Here is a 19,465-nt window from a genome sequence, read left to right on the forward strand (position 1 = left end):
GAATTTACATTCGGAGAGTAAGTGATAAGGAAGAACTGTGTGTGTTTGTGACAGGTGCTCCAGCCATGGACTTGGAAGACGAGACGTTGTTATTCCAGAGCAGCTGGGATGCTGAGAAAGAAGAGGAGGAGAGGGAGGAGGGCGGGGAGTCAGATACACAGATTAATGGGAGAACCGGCACCACTGGAGGCAATGGTGTGTGGGGAGCAGTGGGCTGGGTCTACACACAGCCCTGGGTGAGTGGGGTGGTCCTGGGAGTTGGAGTCTTTCTTCCCTGTGCCCTCTCTGCCTACATGTTCCTATACTGCCCCCCATTGGACATAGACCTTTCCTACAGTGCCTTTGAGGTTCACAGCCACTTCTCCGCTGAGCGGTTTGATGCACTCACCATTGCCATAAAGACTCAGTTGGGGTCCTGGGACAGACACAGGCGTGACGTGGACCCCTATGACTCCACCACTCTACAGGAGCTGCTGTTGGACATGCTGGGTAGGCAGGGAGATGGAACATCCAACAGGACATCACATGGAGGGCTGACCTCAACATCTCTGAAAAGAAACTTGTTCAAAAGAGTAGTTATGGAACAGAGAGGAGATGCCCTGAGTCAGCGAGAGACTGAGAGGCATGGAGAGGCTAGGGGTGGTAAACTAGAGGTAAGAGAGGAGGATAAAAATACAACTAATTTAGGAAAATTTGAGAGTCGTGAGTCCATAGAAGGAGAGGGCGACAGGGACAGTGAGAGATCTCAGACTAGGATGCGCAGGTTTGCCCCCAACTACTCATACCTGCAGAGCCAGGCCCTGTGGAGGATGGAGCTGGTGTTTGTAGCTCAGGGTGGGGTGGACAACAACATCTTCACCCCAGAGCGTCTCCGCACCATCCACCACATAGAGCGCCTGCTCATGCAGCATCCCCAGTTCCAACAGTTCTGTTGGAAGCCTCTGGAGGTCCTGAGAGACCTGCCCCTGGGCCCCTCCTACTGCTCCCCTCCAAGCTCCCTCCTCTCCTACCTCTTCCCCAGTGAACGGGGAGGCAGGATCTACTACGATGGCATGGGACCCAACCTGGCTGACATCCATGGTGAGTCTGATGTTTAAAAAACTGGGCAACTTCTATAGGTACAGTTGCTGCTCTGCATGATTTAGTAGGGAGCTCTTCTGCTTGAGGGAGATCAAGCAGAATATTAAAGGGAGCAGGCAGCGACATTACCACTTTGATCTTCACTTGTGTTTTTACTCCCAGGTGCTCTGAGTCTAGCGATCACCCACCCACAGTTCTACTGGTATGTGGATGAGAGTCTGGCCCCTGACCGGCTCTCCTCCTCTCTCCTGCGCAGTGAGATCCAATTTGGAGCTCCACTGCCCTCTTACTGCTCCCTCCAGGACCGGCCTGAGGAGCAGAGAAGCCGCTTCAGGAACTTTGTGGTTCAGTACGCTGACATCCTGGCTCAGCAGTCCACCAGGTGGGTTATGGCTTATGGGCCCTCTGCCAAGGCTGATGATACGCTGTGTAAGCTTTAAAAGAACCACATTCTAAAATACATAAAATAGCCATGAGATGAACTGATGCTGTTTTTAATTTCTCATAAGACTTTAACTCTCCAGACCAATTGTAATTAAGCATAATCAAAGAGTCCCTCCTTTCATGACACCCACATTTCATGACACCCACTATTCTTTCATTCTCTTGTCGCTGTCTCCTTATCTCTGGATATGTGGGGTGCTAGCCAGGTGAAGGTGTTGTATGGGGGCACAGAGCTGTTTGATAACGAGGTGAGACGGACCTTCCACAGAGACATGTTCCTGGCGCTGATCAGTGGAGGCTGCATCACTCTGCTGGTCTATTTCCTCACCTCCTTCTCAAGTAAGGTCCCATGCACTTTCCCACCTGCATTAGATACAACATGCATGTTAATGCAACATTTCCTATAGGTCATGTGCTGTTATACATGGTATCTGATAAGCTAGCATCAGTATAGTTTTCTTATTATTTTGATACCACATGCATGAGGTCTCGCAGTCAGTCACTTTGGTGTGTCTCTACAGTGTTCCTGACATTCTTTGGGCTCACTAGCATTGGTCTGAGCTGCCTGGTCGCTCTCTTCCTCTACCATGTGGTCTTTGGGGTGAGATACCTAGGCATCCTCAATGGGGTTGCAGCCTTTGTGATCATTGGCATTGGTGAGTGACAATATGAAAAAATACTAGAATTTCTCTCATGACCAAACTAGTTGAGAAACAACATCTTTGTTACAGATAACATTCCACTCTTTCTTCTGTTTCCCCTCTCCGTGGTCTCCAGGTGTGGATGATGTGTTTGTGTTCATGAGTACCTTCAGACAGGCTTCCCACTTAGTCCATCCAGTCCAGAGGATGGTGTACACGGTGAAAACAGCTGGCCGGGCAACCTTCCTCACCTCCTTCACCACCGCAGCCGCATATGCTGCCAACACCTTCTCACAGGTACTCAGAATTATTGTCAGTCCATATTGTATTATCCTTCCAAAGGGAATGCACAATAAATGAATGTCTGTGAGGTGGAACTGTCTGTATATGTATCAATATGAAAAGCATTATGTAAATGTATTGAGAACTTTTACCCTTCCAATCAGATTCCGGCCGTGCATGACTTCGGCCTATTCATGGCCCTCATCGTCAGCTGCTGCTGGCTTTGGGTGTCCATCCTCATGCCCGCTGCCCTGTGTATCTGGACCCAGTGTATTGACCCCCAGGAGAATTCCTGTCTCAAATGGTGTGATCCCATCTTTCCTACATTTTGTGCTAGAGAACAGAGTTCCTATGGTTGTGCTGCTTGCCTTTTCATTCTGTTTTCCTATTATGAACAAAGTGTGGTTCTAAAGCTGTATCTCTCTGATACACTTCCTCTTAAAGGTGGAAGGCACTTGCAGGACTGCCAGTGAGCCACAGTCCTTTGTCAGATGAGGATGACGACGTGACCCTACTGTCAGTGGAGATGGAGCCAGGTGAGATCCAAATCTGAACAGAGATAAATGAATGAAGGGCAAAATAATGAAAGGTAATAGAGTCCCGACACCATTCAGCCCCTCTCTCTGTCTCATCCAGGCTCCTGTGACACAGATGTAGATGCAGCCATTCTGTCCCTGTCAGTGGAGACTTCTCTCTCACCACCAGAGCAGGGAACTTCAGGCATGGTCAGCATTTACCTTCAGTGGGCTCTGAGGCACTGGGTGGCGGAGCCAGTCGTGGAGAACCGTAAAGTCATTCTAGGTAAGGGCTCTGTCTGTCTGCAGCAATCAGAAGGACCACCATATCTCATGATGCCCATATTCCTTTTTCAACTTTTATCAGCAATGTCCATGAGTTTTGTATTGTCTATCCCTGAATCCTCCTCACAGAACAGCTATTTAATCGTATTCCTCTCCTCTCAGTGATCCCTCTCATCTGTTACCGACAAGTCTTTGTCTTGCTGCCAATAGGAATCTACTTCCTGGTCCTGCTGCTGTCTGCTGGGTGCTGCTGCCTCCTGCGGCCGGCCACTCATGCCCCGTTACTGTTTCGTCCAGACACCAACCTCCAGACTCTACTGGGACTGAGGAACAACCTCAGTGCCCAGGGCATATCCTGCCACATGTGCTCTGGTGAGATGTCGCCATCAATCTGTGTGATGGAACCCAGATGGGTGTAAAGTAAACTGATTCCACCACTTTAAAGCCAAATGAAACTCCCCAGTCCTGCAACTGTCTGGCTGTAAATGTCTTTAAGCAACATTTCAATTCATTTTAGACTGGGATATTAATTTACAGTCAACTCTTGGTAAGAGCTGACTCCATTGCATTATTATTCTTGCTATGGGTATTTGCATGCTCCAGTTCAGTGCTCACATTTACAACACTCCCAGGACATTGTATATACCAGGATAATAAACTCTGCCAATCATTTAGCATTGAATCGAAATGTCCCCTGCAGGTCTGTTCATGGAGAAACCTCATCTTCTGCACAGCCCTACCCATACTACCCCCTCCGTGGCTTGGTTTCACCCCCATCAACATACCAAAAACAATTCAAACTCAACTCCACGGAGCCCAATCACACCAAGCACTTCCTCCATCACAACAGGTACTGGATATTATGTTAACATATCACAACAGGTACTGGATATTATGTTAACATATCACAACAGGATCCACATGAATATATCCCTGGCAATGTTCTGTCAATGTTCTGGCAATGTTCTGGCAATGTTCTGGCAATGTTCTGTCAATGTGTGAATGTGTGCCTCTATTAATCTACTGCGTATACTACTACTGTATCTTTTCATGACAGGGCCTCTGCTGACCGTGTATGTCTCTAAGCTGGATGTAGGCGCTTCTATCACTCTGTACCGCTTCTCTCTGAATACTAGCATGCCCTCGCCTTGGAAAAGCCTCAGTCCTAGGAATGGAGAAGTTCCATCCTTTCAGGTTAGACGACCCCAAAATAAAAATGCGCTATTACTGGGTTATGATTGAATATCTAACTTCTGATAATCAGCTTCATCATATAACTTCTGGTGTCTCTAAACAGGCTTACATTGAACCTCACAGCAACTTCAGCACCCACATGACTGTGTGTGTGTCACACCCCAGCCCTCGCTGGATGATCACTTCCCAGTCATGTGACCCACGCCACGGCTGGAGGTCAGAGTTCAGCTTCTATGTGGCATCGGCTGAGCAGCAGCACAGCAGGTAAAAGGAATGATGAGGGACAGATGGAGGAATAGAGAACAGTCAAGCTGTTTGTGGTCAAACTGTTAACACAGCTGTCCTTGTGCCTCCTAGGAGGCTGTATTTTGCCCAGCACAAGCTTAGTCCTCATCCAAGCCGAGTGTGTGCAGAACCACCTGGTTGTGTGATCAGCTCCGGCCCTGACGGACCCACACGGGGCTACTTCTACACACCGCTCCCCACAGGTAAGAGCGGGAGAACATCTGGAGCCAGAGGACATCAGGAAACTGCATGAATACTGAAATAAAAGAGTGTACTATGAATTGTTGCTTATGAATGTGATGGAGTGACCTTTTTCCTCATTTGTACCTTGTTTCAAAGATTCCACCTCAACGAAAAGGTCCAGGACCTCCGGTTTTAACCCTTGTAGTGGAGGTGGCTGTGGCCAGCCAGCAGTCCGTCCTCTGGTTGACACTGGTGCCATGGTGTTTGTGGTTTTTGGAATACTGGGAGTCAACCGCACCCAACGCACAGACAACCACGTCATTGGGGACATGGTGAGGGGCCAACTGCGAGACAATAAAGATATGAAGGTGTAATTTAATTATCAATACTGTTTTAGTGGTTTTCATTTTCTTTCAAATGCTCTCCATAGGGCAGTGTGATATTGGATCCAAACTTTGATATCTTCCAAGAGATTGGTCATCTCTGCCAAATCTGTAAAGTCATCAGTGCTAATAAACAGCTTGTGAAGCCGGGAGGAGCCCAATGTCTACCCTCCGGTACAAACTGCACAGGCACAGTCAAACACATATAACAGCACACATACACAAACCACATTTGATATGAGTTACATGTGTCCTCTCTCTCCCTCTCTTCAGGCAACAAGCTTTCTTCTATCCTGCCCTTACTCCACCCAGACTGCCACTCACTCCCTGAGCCCAACCTGTTGCCAGGCCAGCTGTCCCATGGGGCCGTGGGAACACACGGTGGCAGAGTGCGCTGGCTCTCCATGGCCTTTGAGTCTGTGAGTGCTAGCCACTGTTGTACTTGGTGTATACTACCACCTCTAATGTAGTGATAGCCCTGATCTGTGCCTGTAACTGAGCCCGTGTATTTTTCATCTGTCTGTTCCTAAGACTACCTACAAGGGGAAATCCTCTTTCCAGACTCACTCAGACTTCCTCCAATGGGAGACCTTCCTACAAGAGCAGCTCTCAGCTCTCCCAGAGTCCTCTGCTCTACGGAAAGGTTTCCAGACCTGTGAGCACTGGAAGCAGATCTTTATGGAAATCATAGGCAAGTGGAGAAGCCAGAGGACATAGCTGTTCAATACCCAGGGCACAATCAAATCTTTTGACTGCCTGTCAGGCAGCTAATAAATATATGTAAAAGATTATTATTTCAGTCCTTCTGTGAATGTAACTTTCCTGTGCTGACTGACTCCATTCTGGGTTATATGTAGGTGTGGAGAGCGCCCTCTGCAGTCTGCTCCTGTCCCTGGCCATCTGTGTGGCAGCTGTGTCTGTTTTCACTGCCCATACGCTTCTGCTGCTGCCAATACTGCTCACCATTATGGGTAAGACACTGCTGATCAAGACTTTATTTTTATCAGGATGGCCCATTGTGAATAGACTGCGGAGAAAGGTCTCCAATAATTAGATACAATGCATTATTGATGTGTCATTGGGTGTAATGTAAGAGGCAGTCATTAACTGTTGTAATGTACATACTGTATGTTCTGTGGTTTTAGCCGTGGGAGGATTTAGGGGGTCATCGGTCTGTCAGTATGTGACTGTGATCTCTTGACCATATGCAGGGGTCATCTGTCTGGTGGTGGCCATCATGTACTGGCTGGGCTGGGAGTTGGGGGCCATGGAGGCCATCTCTCTGTCCATCCTAGTGGGCTCCTCAGTGGACTACTGCCTGCACCTGGTGGAGGGCTACCTGCTGGCTGGGGAGACCTTACCAGCCACACCAGAACACACTATGGTACGTACAACACAATCTGATATGCATCTATTATTGGCACATTAGGAATTTAATTTACATATTATATATTCTACTGTTAGAGAGCCAACCATGGTAAATGAAGGATTTGCCTTGAGTTTATTCTGTTTACTTAAAAGTCATTCTGTGATGAATGCCACCGGGTTTAATGGAATACGCCTGAGGGTTATAATGGATAAAGAGAAAAGACTCATTATATTAATCTGTTTGTATTCTCAGGATATGTCAGCTAAAAGGCAGAGACGGACCCTAGACGCAGTGAACCACGTAGGAGTTGCCATAGTGTCCAGTGCTGTCACCACAGTCATTTCAACCATCCCTCTCTTCTTCTGTGTCATCGTGCCTTTTGCTAAATTTGGTCAGATCGTGGCCATAAACACAGTAGTATCCATCTTGTTCACCCTGACTGTGACAGCAGCCATGTTAGCCACCATGGGCCCTGCCAACTTCCACAGGCCTCCCGGTGCAGTGCTGAAGGCCAGCCTGGCAGTACTGGGTACCACAGCCTTTGGCGTTGCCCTGTGCTGGGCAACTAGGACCAGTCCCTGGCACACAGTAGTCACCATGTGACCACAAACTCAACCACTACTGTTACCTCTGTAAGCAAAACTAAGAGGCTTGGTCTAAACCTCAGTTTATCATTGTTCTATACATGCAGCTGTAAGGTTTCAGATACGTAAAAGCATCTTGTTGAAGTAGACCATTCTTGATGTGGATAAAGTTGAATCATTTTTTTACCAAAAGAACAGAATGTGGTCTCTTGAGAATAAATAGTCTGCAGAATAGGTTTTGGTTTCTGTGGATGCAGCCTACTGCCCACAGAAGGAGATTACACAGTGTTGATTTAAATACTGGTTGGATCCACGTTGTTCTATTGTCCATGTTACTCTGTTCCTGAGAATATATATTTTTTTAGAAAATTGCTAGCTTCTCTGACCTGCTATTAGCACTAACCTCATCTCTGATGGTTGGAAACCACACTTTGAGGTCCAAGAAGACATGTGTTGAATCATAATAAAAATATGAATCATTGTCATGCACTCCCTTATTCCAGTGAAAAGCCTATCACTCACATCACACCTCTTCACTTGTCTGATTGTTCAGAAGAGAATGTTGCGAGTCAAAAGATTATTCAAGACAAGGCCAGTGTAAATTGGGAAGATTGTAAAAACTAGGATAAAATGTGCTTTACTTTACTGGCCTCACTCTTGTCCAGTCTACATGTGTAGATATTAGATGTAGTGTGAGATATACCATTGGGTTCTTGGTAACCTCCATGACCAAGGAAGGCCCTTCTCCCTGATTGCTCAGTTTGGCCGGGCGGCCAGCTCTAGGAAGAGTCTTGGTGGTTTCAAACTTTTTCCATTTAAGAATAATGGAGGCCCGGTCTTCTTGGAGACTGTAGGCATTTTTTGGTACCCTTCCCCAGATCTGTGCCTCGACACAATCCTGTCTCGGAGCTCTACAGAGAATTCCTTCAAACTCATGGCTTGGTTTTTGCTCTGACATGCACTGTCAACTGTGGGACCTTTATATAGATGGGTGTGTGCCAATCAATTGAATTTACCACAGGTGGACTCCAATCAAGTTGATCATCTCAAGGATGATCAACGGAAACAAGATGCACCTTAGCTCAATGTTGAGTCTCATAGCAAAGGGTCTGAATACTTATGTAAATATGTTTTTTTATTTTCAATAACCTGTTTTTGCTTTGTCATTATTGGATATTGTATGTAGATTGATGAGGAAAATAATATAATCCATTTTGGAATAAGGCTGTAACATAACAGAATGTGGAAAAAGTCAAGGGGTCTGAATACTTTCCGAATGCACTGTATGCTGCTAATAACACACACACTTGGGAAATGTTTTCCTTCTCCTGAGGCTACCTACTAACACACTCCTTGAGTGCTGTAACATTCGGTGGAAATAGAGCAGTGATTTGAGGAGCATTTCGAGGAAGGGATATTGCAATTCCACAAACAATTCCACAGACAGGAGTAACTCAAATTTAACATCTGATAAGGAAATTAAGGACTAACCACACATACCTGAACAAAAATGCAAAGAAAAATGCTAGCCCTCTCATTATGGTTCAAATGTACTGTACATTTCTCTCTAAGGCCTAGATGAAATCAGATCAACGATAGCGGACACCCTGATGTTTTGGAGGTGTGAGAGGTCGAAATGCAAACACTGCCCCATTCGCATAAAAGGTCAGAATGAGAAAGTGTAGGCTATATATAAATAATTACGCTCAAATTGACAAATCATTAAACAAAATAATGAGAATTTCTATCATCCTAATCGAGGTGTAGATTAGACCTACATCTCACGTTCCAGTGTTCAAATTTGTAAACAAGACTGCATGGGATTTCTGTTAATGTGACTCTGTGCAGCCAATGACAATGTCTGCTTTACATGTAATGCACTGCCAAAACAACAGCTATGCAGTCTGCAAAAGCAGATATGATTGAATAGACCCCGAAGCTATACTGTGGTATCTTCATGCACTTCAGACTGTACATTGTAAACCTACAAAAATGTGAGTTATGTACTGTGATGAAGGTATCAATTCTATGGCACAGTCAGTTCATTTGAGCCGATTCCCGCCCTTGACTTTTTCGTTGTGGAACTTATTTGCCAGGATCTGGTACCTCTCATCGCATGCCTTTTTTTCTTCACTGTAATGTAAACATTTCAATAAAAGCAATCACAGTTAATTGGAGTTGCCTTTGTAATAATGCCCCCTAAAAACGTATTGTGAAAACGTAGATTTTCAGCCCTTGTCTGATATTCTAAGAGTGAATTTGCGTTGGAAGGACCGGGTTTATAGTTTGCTCAACATTGTAGCCTAGGGAACAACACGTTGCTGTGGTAGCCTCTCTCACAGAACTAGAATGAGATTCACGTTATATTATCTCAAGTGGCGATTTGGGAGATGCAGGTAAAAAAATTGTGGAATGCATGCCAGCAAAGCCACTACACAACACAAACCTAAACGATACATTAATTGCACTATAACAGTGACAAACGGTGCCCACAAACGGTTAGGGCCTACCTAAAGCTGTCCCAACAGCAGAGTCCCAACAGCAGTCCCAACACCTTACCACTGCTACACCTGGCTATCAGCGAAGCCTTGTCTGGCAGCGAAACAGTTCATTCAGCCTCATTTACTGCCTTGACAAAAACATAGCTGATATGGCTGATTGCTTAAACAATGTGGTTTCTACTGACAATTTAGATGCACAAACTATGGCATAAAGGGACAAGTGGATAAGAGACCATCTGTAATTTCGATTAAGACGTTAATGAGCGAGCTAGGATGGACGAAGTCAATATAACTATTTGTTCAGCACTTTTGAAATGTACAGCAACATAATTCATAACATGGGCCATTCTTAGTGTTCTCCCTGTACACAAAGTCAGAACCTTAGGATAAATAAAGGGGGCATATAAGCAGACAATGAAAGCTCTTACAATATTTGATGATTACATTTCTCTAAAACAGGCTACATGTGCACTATCAATTCAGAACAGTAGGTGAAATTAAGAGGGGAAACGGGACCAAATTATGAGTGAGGCACATGGGTTACTAAAAGCTTACTACACAACATACATTTACCATTACTTTCTTAGCTACCATATACATATCTTCCTGGCATATTACAGCCTTTATGCAGCAGCATACAATACATTTTTTGACTCACCTTGTGGTGCTGTGCTCACTTGAACAGGAAGGTGGTGCCTCAGTACTTCATGGGAAAATTGAGTCCTCAAACTTTTAACTTGGGCTCCTGAGTGGCGCAGCGGTCTAAGGCACTGCATCTCAGTGCTTGAGGCATCACTACAGAAGCTCTGGTTTGATTCCAGGCTATATCACAACCGGCCGTGATTGGGAGTCCCATAGGACGGCGCACAATTGGCTCAGCATCCTCTGGGTTTGACCGGTGTAGGCCGTCATTGTAAGTAGGAATTTGTTATTAGCTGACTTGCCTAGTTAAATAAATAAAAAATCACAAAAATCAAAGCCTGGCATTCTCTGGATTTATGGTGCTTTCAAGGCAACTGGGAACTCGGAAAAAAACAAGGTCGTATTATGACGACGTCAGTGATCTTCAGGTCATAGCTCTAGAAAAAGCCCAGAGTTCCTGATTTATAATCCCGAGTTGGATGACCATTCAAAACTTATTTTCCCAGTCGGAGATCATTTTTTCACAAGTTCCCAGTTGTCTTGAACTCACTAAAGTTGTTTTGAGCGTGGCAGAAGTCATGCTGGATTGTCAGCATGGCCAATGTTGAATGTTTATCCTTTTAAGCTTGGAAAAGAGACCCTTAAACCCAGACTTGGGACCACACAGCCACTCCACTGAATAGCAGGCTAGTGATTGCTTTACAATGTTTGCAGTTAGCCACCAATTCCTTCCAAACCACTCCTTGTTGAATTTGCGATTTCCAACTTGTTGTGTAATGGCCGATGAGCACCAATACATTTTATCTATAATTTATTTTCATTATTTCTCTTCATATGACAAGTATTAAAACTGATTTGCCAGTAGATGTTTGACTTGATTCATGATGATGACTTCTAGCTAAGTCCAATCAAAGCTACTGTAAATATAACATGATTTGAAGTCATTTTATCTGTAGCCAACGACCTTGCGCCTTCTTGGATGGGCACTTCTAATGTACCTATGGCAGCACCCAAGGGGCTTGAATTTTCAAGCTCTACCCTTAGATTTGGCGGTGACATAGTGTCCCCATGAGTGACAAAACACTGAGTCAATCACGGCGCAACTAGAGAACATTACCAGCCCCTCCGTATTTCCTGCTGGCTGCCCCACCACCACCACAGGAAGCACTGAGCTTGGCTGAAACACCTGCATTTTGGAGTTGCCTTCCTCAAGAAAGCAAAAAATAGATTATTTTTGTATGCAGCTTTATTAACTCAATTATTATTATTTATTTAGTTTTTACAATATTTTTAATTTCTTATGGCTGCAGGGCCAGTATTGAGTAGCTTGGATGAAAGGTGCCCATATCAAACGGCCTGCTTCTCAGTCATAGTTGCTAATATTTGTATATTATTAGTAGTATTGGATAGAAAACACTCTGAAGTTTCTAAAACTGTTTGAATGATGTCTGTGAGTACAACAGAACTCATATTGGCAGGCAAAATCAAAACAGGAAGTCAGAAATCTGAGCTTGTATGTATTCACCAGAGTCCCCAATGAAATCCCCTTGAGATATGAATGATGTTGCACTGCCTAGGGGTTCCACTAGATATCAACCATCAATAGAAATTATAATGAGGCTTCTATGTTGTTGTGGGAGTGAATGAGAGCAGAATATATCAGATGTCCATCAAGCAGCCATTTTGTGATCCCACATTTTCATGGTAGTCACTTGTGTTCCATTGCTCACGAAGACAAGAAAGAATACTCCGGTTGGAACTTTATTGAAGTTATATGTTAAAAACATCCTAATGATTGATTCTGTACTTAGTTTGAAATGTTTCTTCGACCGGTAATATCACTTTTTGAAGTTTTTGTCCGATATAAAGCTGACCAGAATTAGCGTTTGGATATGTATACCAAACGCACTAACAAAAGAAGGTATTTGGACATAAATAACGGACATTTTCGAACAAAACAAACCAAACATTTATTGTGGACCTGGGATTCATGGAGTGCTTTCTGATGTAGATCATCAAAGGTAAGGAAATATTTATCATGTAATTTCTTGTTTATGTTGACGCCATCTTTGCGGCTGTGTTTTTACTTTTGAGCGCCGTCTCAGATTATTGCATGTGTTTCTTTTTCCGTAAAGTTTTTTTGAAATCTGACACAGCGGTTGCATTAAGGAGAGGTATATCTATAATTCCATGTGTATAACTAACTATATTATCATCTACATTTATGAGTATTTCTGTTGAATGATGTGTCTATGCAAAATCACTTGATGTTTTTGGAACTAGTGAATCTAACTCGCCAATGTAAACTCAGATTTTTTATATATAAATATGAACTTTATCAAACAAAACATGCATGTATTGTGTAACATGAAGTCCTATGAGTGTCATCTGAAGTTACTTCAAGGTTAGTGATTCATTTTTGTCCTTATTTCAGCTTTTTGTGAATGCTATATTTTGCTGGAAAATGGCTGTGCTTATTGTGGTTTGGTGGAGACCTAACATAATCGTTTGTAGTACTTTCGCTGAAAAGCCTATTTGAAATTGGACACTTTGGTGGGATTAACAACGAGAAAATTATATGACACGTATGTTTTAGGAATTGTAATTATGAGATTTCTGTGGTTTAAATTTGGCGCCTTCTATTTTCACTGGTAGTTGTCATATCGATCCTGGTATCGGGATTGCAGCCATAACAGGTTTTTAAAATATGTGACACGGATTAATGTCAAAATAACATGCAAAACAGCCCCCCCCACCCAAATGTTAAAAAATATATATAACCAGTCAAAAGTTTGGACACACCTACTCATTCCAGGGATTTTCTTTGACTATTTTCTACATTGTAGAATGGTAGTGAAGATATCAAAACTATGAAATAACACGTATATAATCATGTAGTAACCAAAAAAGTGTTACGCAAATAATAAAAAAGTAGCCACCCTTGCCTTGATGAACGCTTTGCACATGCTTGGTATTTTCTCAACCAGCTTCACCTGGAATGCTTTTCCAACAGTCTTGAAGGAGGTCCCACATATGCTGAGCACTTGTTGTGTGCTTTTTCTTCACTCATTTGCTTTTAGCACCCCTAAAAACTAAAAACATTTGTCATAAGAAACTAGCTCCCTGGTATACCTGAGCTCTGAAGCAAGTTTCCAGAAAATTGGAACGGAAATGGCGCCACACCAAACTGGAAGTCTTCCGGATAGCTTGGAAAGACAGTACCGTGCAGTATCGAAGAGCCCTCACTGCTGCTCGATCATCCTATTTTTCCAACTTAATTGAGGAAAATTTAGGAAAATTAATTTTTGATACTGTCGCAAAGCTAACTAAAAAGCAGCATTCCCCAAGTGAGGATGGCTTTCACTTCAGCAGTATTAAATTAATGAACTTCATTGAGGAAAATATAATGATCATTAGAAAGCAAATTACAGACTCCTCTTTAAATCTGCGTATTTCTCCAAAGCTCAGTTGTCCTGAGTCTGCACAACTCTGCCAGGACCTAGGATCAAGAGAGACACTCAAGTGTTTTAGTACTATATCTCTTGACACAATTATGAAAATAATCATGGCCTCTAAACCTTCAAGCTGCATACTGGACCCTATTCCAAATAAACTACTGAAAGAGCTGCTTCCTGTGCTTGGCCCTACTATGTTGAACATAATAAACAGCTCTCTATCCACTGGATGTGTACCAAACTCACTAAAAGTGGCAGTAATAAAGCCTCTCTTGAAAAAGCCAAACCTTGACCCAGAAAATATAAAAAACTATCGGCCAATATCGAATCTTCCATTCCTCTCAAATTTTAGAAAAAGCTGTTGAGCAGCAACTTACTCCCTTCCTGAAGACAAACAATGTATACGAAATTCTTCAGTCTGGTTTTAGACCCCATCATAGCACTGAGACTGCACTTGTGAAGGTGGTAAATTACCTTTTAATGGCGTCAGACCGAGGCTCTGCTTCTGTCCTCGTGCTCCTAGACCTTAGTGCTGCTTTTGATACCATCGATCACCACATTCTTTTGGAGAGATTGGAAACCCAAATTGGTCTACATGGACAAGTTCTGGCCTGGTTTAAATCTTATCTGTCAGAAAGATATCAGTTTGTCTCTGAATGGTTTGTCCTCCGACAATTCAACTGTAAATTTCGGTGTTCCTCAAGGTTCCGTTTTAGGACCACTATTGTTTTCACTATATATTTTACCTCTTGGGGATGTCATTCGAAAACATCATGTTAACTTTCACTGCTATGCGGATGACACACAGCTGTACATTTCAACGAAACATGGTGAAGCCCCAAAATTTCCCACACTAGAAGCCTGTGTTTCAGACATAAGGAAGTAGATGGCTGCAAACGTTCTACTTTTAAACTGAGACAAAAGAGATGCTTGTTTTAGGTCCCAAGAAACAAAGAGATCTTCTGTTGAATCTGACAATTAATATTGATGGTTGTACAGTCGTCTCAAATAAAACTGTGAAGGACCTCAGCGTTACTCTGGACCCTAATCTCTCTTTTGATGAACATATCAAGACTGTTTCAAGGACAGCTTTTTTTTCATCTACGTAACATTGCAAAAATAAGAAACTTTGTCCAAAAATGATGCAGAAAAATGAATCCATGCTTTTGTTACTTCTAGGTTAGACTATTGCAATGCTTTACTTTCCGGCTACCCGTATAAAGCACTAAATAAACTTTAGTTAGTGCTAGTGTAACGGATGTGAAACGGCTAGCTAGTCAGCGGTGGTGCGCGCTAAATAGCGTTTCAATCGGTGACGTCAGTTGCTCTGAGGCCTTTGAAGTAGTGGTTCCCCTTGCTCTGCAAGGGCCGCGGCTTTTGTGGAGCGATGGGTAACGATGCTTCGTGGGTGACTGTTGTTGATGTGTGCAGAGGGTCCCTGGTTCGCGCCCGGGAATGGGCGAGGGGACGGTCTAAAATGATACTGTTACAATAAAGACGGCTGCTAGAATCCTGACTAGAAGCAAAAAAATGTATCATATTACTCCTGTGCTAGCCTCCTTACACTGGCTTCCTGTTAAGACTCCTCTCTTCAGTGGGTCACATGATTGAGTGTAGTCTGGCCCAGGAGTGTGAAGGTGAACGGAAAGGCTCTGGAGCAACGAACCGCCCTTGCTGTCTCTGCCTGGCCGGTTCCCCTCTCTCCACTGGGATTCTCTGCCTCTAACCCTATTACAGGGGCTCACTGGCTTATTGGTGCTCTTTCATGCCGTCCCTAGGAGGGGTGCGTCACTTGAGTGGGTTGAGTCACTGACGTGATCTTCCTGTCTGGGTTGGCGCCCTCTCCTTTGGTTGTGCCGTGGCGGAGATCTTTGTGGGCTATACTCGGCCTTGTCTCAGGATGGTAAGTTGGTGGTTGAAGATATCCCTCTAGTGGTGTGGGGGCTGTGCTTTGGCAAAGTGGGTGGGGTTATATCCTTCCTGTCTGGGGGTATCATCGGATGGGGCCACAGTGTCTCCTGACCCCTCCTGTCTCAGCCTCCAGTATTGATGCTGCAGTAGTTTGTGTCGGGGGCTAGGGTCAGTATGTTTTTCTGGAGTACTTCTCCTGTCTTATCTGGTGTCCTGTGTGAATTTAAGTATGCTCTCTCTAATTCTCTCTTTCTTTCTCTCTTTAGGAGGACCTGAGCCCTAGGACCATGCCTCAGGACTACCTGGCATGATGACTCCTTGCTGGCCCCAGTCCACCTGGCCGTGCTGCTGCTCCAGTTTCAACTGTTCTGCCTGCGGCTATGGAACCCTGACCTGTTCACCGGACGTACTACCTGTCCCAGACCTGCTGTTTTCAACTCTCTAGAAACAGCAGGAGCGGTAGAGATACTCCTAATGATCGGCTATGAAAAGCGAACTGACATCTACTCCTGAGGTGCTGACTTGCTGCACCCTCGACAACTACTGGGATTATTATTATTTGATCTTGCTGGTCATTTATGAACATTTGAACATCTTCGCCATGTTCTGTTATAATCTCAACCGGGCACAGCCAGAAGAGGACTGGCCACCCCTCATAGCCTGGTTCCTCTCTAGGTTTCTTCCTAGGTTTTGGTCTCTCTAGGAAAAATTCCTAGCCACCGTGCTTCTACACCTGCATTGCTTGCTGTTTGGGGTTTTAGGCTGGGTTCCTGTACAGCACTTTGAGATATCAGCTGATGTACGAAGGGCTATATAAATAAATTTGATTTGAGGTTGGGTGATTGTGGAGACCAGGTCATCTGATGCAGCACTCCATCACTATAATTCTTGGTCAAATATCCCTTACACAGCCTGGAGGTGTGTTGGGTCATTGTCCTATTGAAAAACAAATGATAGTGCCACTAAGCGCAAACCAGATGGGATGGCGTATCGCTGCAGAATGCTGCGGTAGCCATGCTGGTTAAGTATGCCTTGAATTTGAAATAAATCAGCACCCGCACACCATCACACCTCCTCATCCATGCTTCATGGTGGGAACCACACATGCAGAGATAATCTGTTCTCCGACTACTCGTCTCACTAAGACACAGCGATTTGGAATAAAAATCTCAAATTTGAACTCATAAGACCAAAGAACAGATTTCCACCGGTCTAATGTCCATTGCTTGTGTTTCATGGCCCAAGCAAGTCTCTTCTTATTGGTGTACTTTAGTACTGGTTTCTATGCAGAAATTTAACCATGAAGGCCTGATTCACAGTCTCCTCTGAACAGTTGATGTTGAGATGTGTCTATTACTTGAACTCCGTGAAGCATTTATTTGGGCTGCAATTTCTGAGGCTGGTAACTCTAATGAACTTATCGTCTGCAGAAGAGGTACTTCTAGGTTTTTCTTTCCAGTGGTGGTCCTCGTGATAGCTTTTAACAAGGCACACCGGTTCATTGAAATGCATTCCAGGAGATTACCTCATGAAGCTGGTTGAGAGAATGCCAAGACTGTGCAAAGCTGTCATCGAGGCAAAGGGTGGTGTCTTGGAAATTCTTACACAGGGACACTCAAAGTCAATCTTAAATGTATCATGTTTATTTTCAGTGCGCCAGAGAGTTTCCAACCAACCCAATGCACCATAATACACATGTCAATCAGGACCTCTGCTTGGGCATTCCCAGCAGTTGGCTTACACAGAATAAATATTTATATTAGCATAATTTAGCATAATTAATTAATCATTACCGTTTTGTTTCATAACATTTGACAGACCAATACCTCACAAGGCTTTTTCTCTCTAAGCTGAGACCTTGAAACTGAGATATCTTTCGTTCGTTCTCAAAACAAGGTTTGGGCATACTGCCAAATTGCAGCTACTGATGTGTGTTTTGTCCTATATTTTTATTTCATTTATTTTTATTTTTATTCCCAGCCCCCATCCCCGCAGGAGGCCTTTTGCCTTTTGGTAGGCCATCATTGTAAATAGGAATTTTGTTCTTAACTGACTTGCCTAGTTAAATAAAGGTTAAATAATTTAATTAATTAATAAAACACAGAAATTGGTTTATAGAACAGCACAAATAGAACACATAAATTAGTTATAAGAAAAGCACTGTAATTCCATTACAGTGAATACTTTGAAGAATTTCAAATATAAAATACATTTGTATTTGTCAACAGTCTTTTTGGTTACTTCATGATTCCATGTGTTATTTCATAGTTTTGATGTCTTCACTATTATTCTAAAATGTATTAAATAATAAAAATACAAACTCTGGAATGAGTAGGTGTGTCCAAACTTTTGACTGGTGCTTTATATATATTTGTTTTGTTGCTAAAAATGTGGGGCTCAAAACAGTTGGCTTATAATTCCCTCCTCATATTGTACAATATGTGTGTCTCCACACACCTAGGCCTAGGCTGTTGAGGGATTAAAGACTGTTTTTATTGATCTCAGTTTTTCAATGTCAAAGTTGCCTGTCATTTTGATAATTTGTGTAATTAAAAAAGATTATGCTAAAGTCTCCAGTCATGTAAAATGACAAACAAAAATGTAAAGGCAAAAAGTAATAGCAGACCCTACGCTACAAAAATATTTCCCCTTTTGTGCAACTCCTGCAAGCACCTCTACTATACCGTTCTATGACACTACACAAATACGATGACATGCATGTAATGCTTTAGATGTCTATATTGTTTTTCATGCGTTCTGGTATCTCAAAGCCCCCCAGGGCATCCCCCTCTCATGCTCACTTTTTGTTCTGGCACCTCCCAATTTACAAATAAAGCACTGGGCACAGTACAGTACATGTACTGTGCCTAGTCTCCCTCCCTTTGTCCTTTCCTTGTCCACCCACACAGCCTGGTCTCATAGATTCGACACAACATAGTAAGTGTAATAAATCCAGGACACTCAAATTAGTATGATATGTTATGTTTGGTATGGTTACATAAGACAGAAGGTTACTTAAGGCAAAATCGAAAGGATGGTAAACGACTAGCAAGTTTGCGTGTTCGAATCTCATCATGGACAACTTCAGCATTTTAGCTTACAGTTTTTTCCAACTGCTTACACACAAAATCTTTTCATGTCACACGATTTTTGAAACCTCTCAATCAAAGTGCTAAACTACACACCAAATATCCAAAACCATAAGCTATTTCTCAGCCTTTGACTCAGTTGTCAATTACATAAAACACTTTTTTCAAAACACTACACACAGTTCTCTACCTAAAACACAAAAATGTAACAGGAAGTGACTTGTTTTCCTTTTCCAAACACAACCAATCAAAATGCTACACTTATTCACCAGATCACACACACACTCCTCACATGTGCAAACACTAATAGCTTAGCTGATCACTAACCAATCACTGCTTTACTGTAGTATAGGCCTATAAATAGGTCAAAGGTCAGATTACCTGTTTTGAACAATGGATGCCAACAATGGACAGAGAGCAAGAGGGGGGAGAGGAAGAGGATGAGGGCAAAGAAGAGAAGGAAGGAGAGCCATCTCTGATGAGATTAGGGCAACACTTGTTGATCATGTGATCAACCACGGTGTGACCATGAGAGGCTCGACTGAGAGTCCAGCCCAACTTGAGTCGATTTACAGTGGCGTCCATTATTCGAACCTTCAGAAATGAGAACAGGTATGCAACT

At 43.3% G+C, this 19,465-nt stretch overlaps 1 protein-coding gene across 1 annotated transcript; it reads left to right on the forward strand.

Annotated features, from left to right (window-relative positions):
• On the forward strand, positions 1-9,398 carry LOC115111585 (protein dispatched homolog 3-like). The gene is made up of 20 exons (XM_029637774.2): positions 1-1,080; positions 1,243-1,462; positions 1,727-1,863; positions 2,046-2,180; positions 2,302-2,462; positions 2,612-2,751; positions 2,892-2,983; positions 3,084-3,248; positions 3,458-3,619; positions 3,948-4,097; positions 4,305-4,441; positions 4,545-4,705; positions 4,799-4,929; positions 5,066-5,241; positions 5,340-5,466; positions 5,566-5,711; positions 5,824-5,983; positions 6,150-6,263; positions 6,504-6,676; positions 6,914-9,398. Exons 1-20 carry the CDS (start codon positions 66-68, stop codon positions 7,262-7,264), a joined length of 4,053 nt encoding a protein of 1,350 aa, XP_029493634.2. The 5' UTR covers positions 1-65; the 3' UTR covers positions 7,265-9,398.
• Positions 9,399-19,465: the final 10,067 nt, after the last annotated feature.

This window comes from Oncorhynchus nerka, linkage group LG27 (assembly GCF_034236695.1).
Source record: "Oncorhynchus nerka isolate Pitt River linkage group LG27, Oner_Uvic_2.0, whole genome shotgun sequence".
NCBI classification, from domain to species: Eukaryota; Metazoa; Chordata; class Actinopteri; order Salmoniformes; family Salmonidae; genus Oncorhynchus; species Oncorhynchus nerka.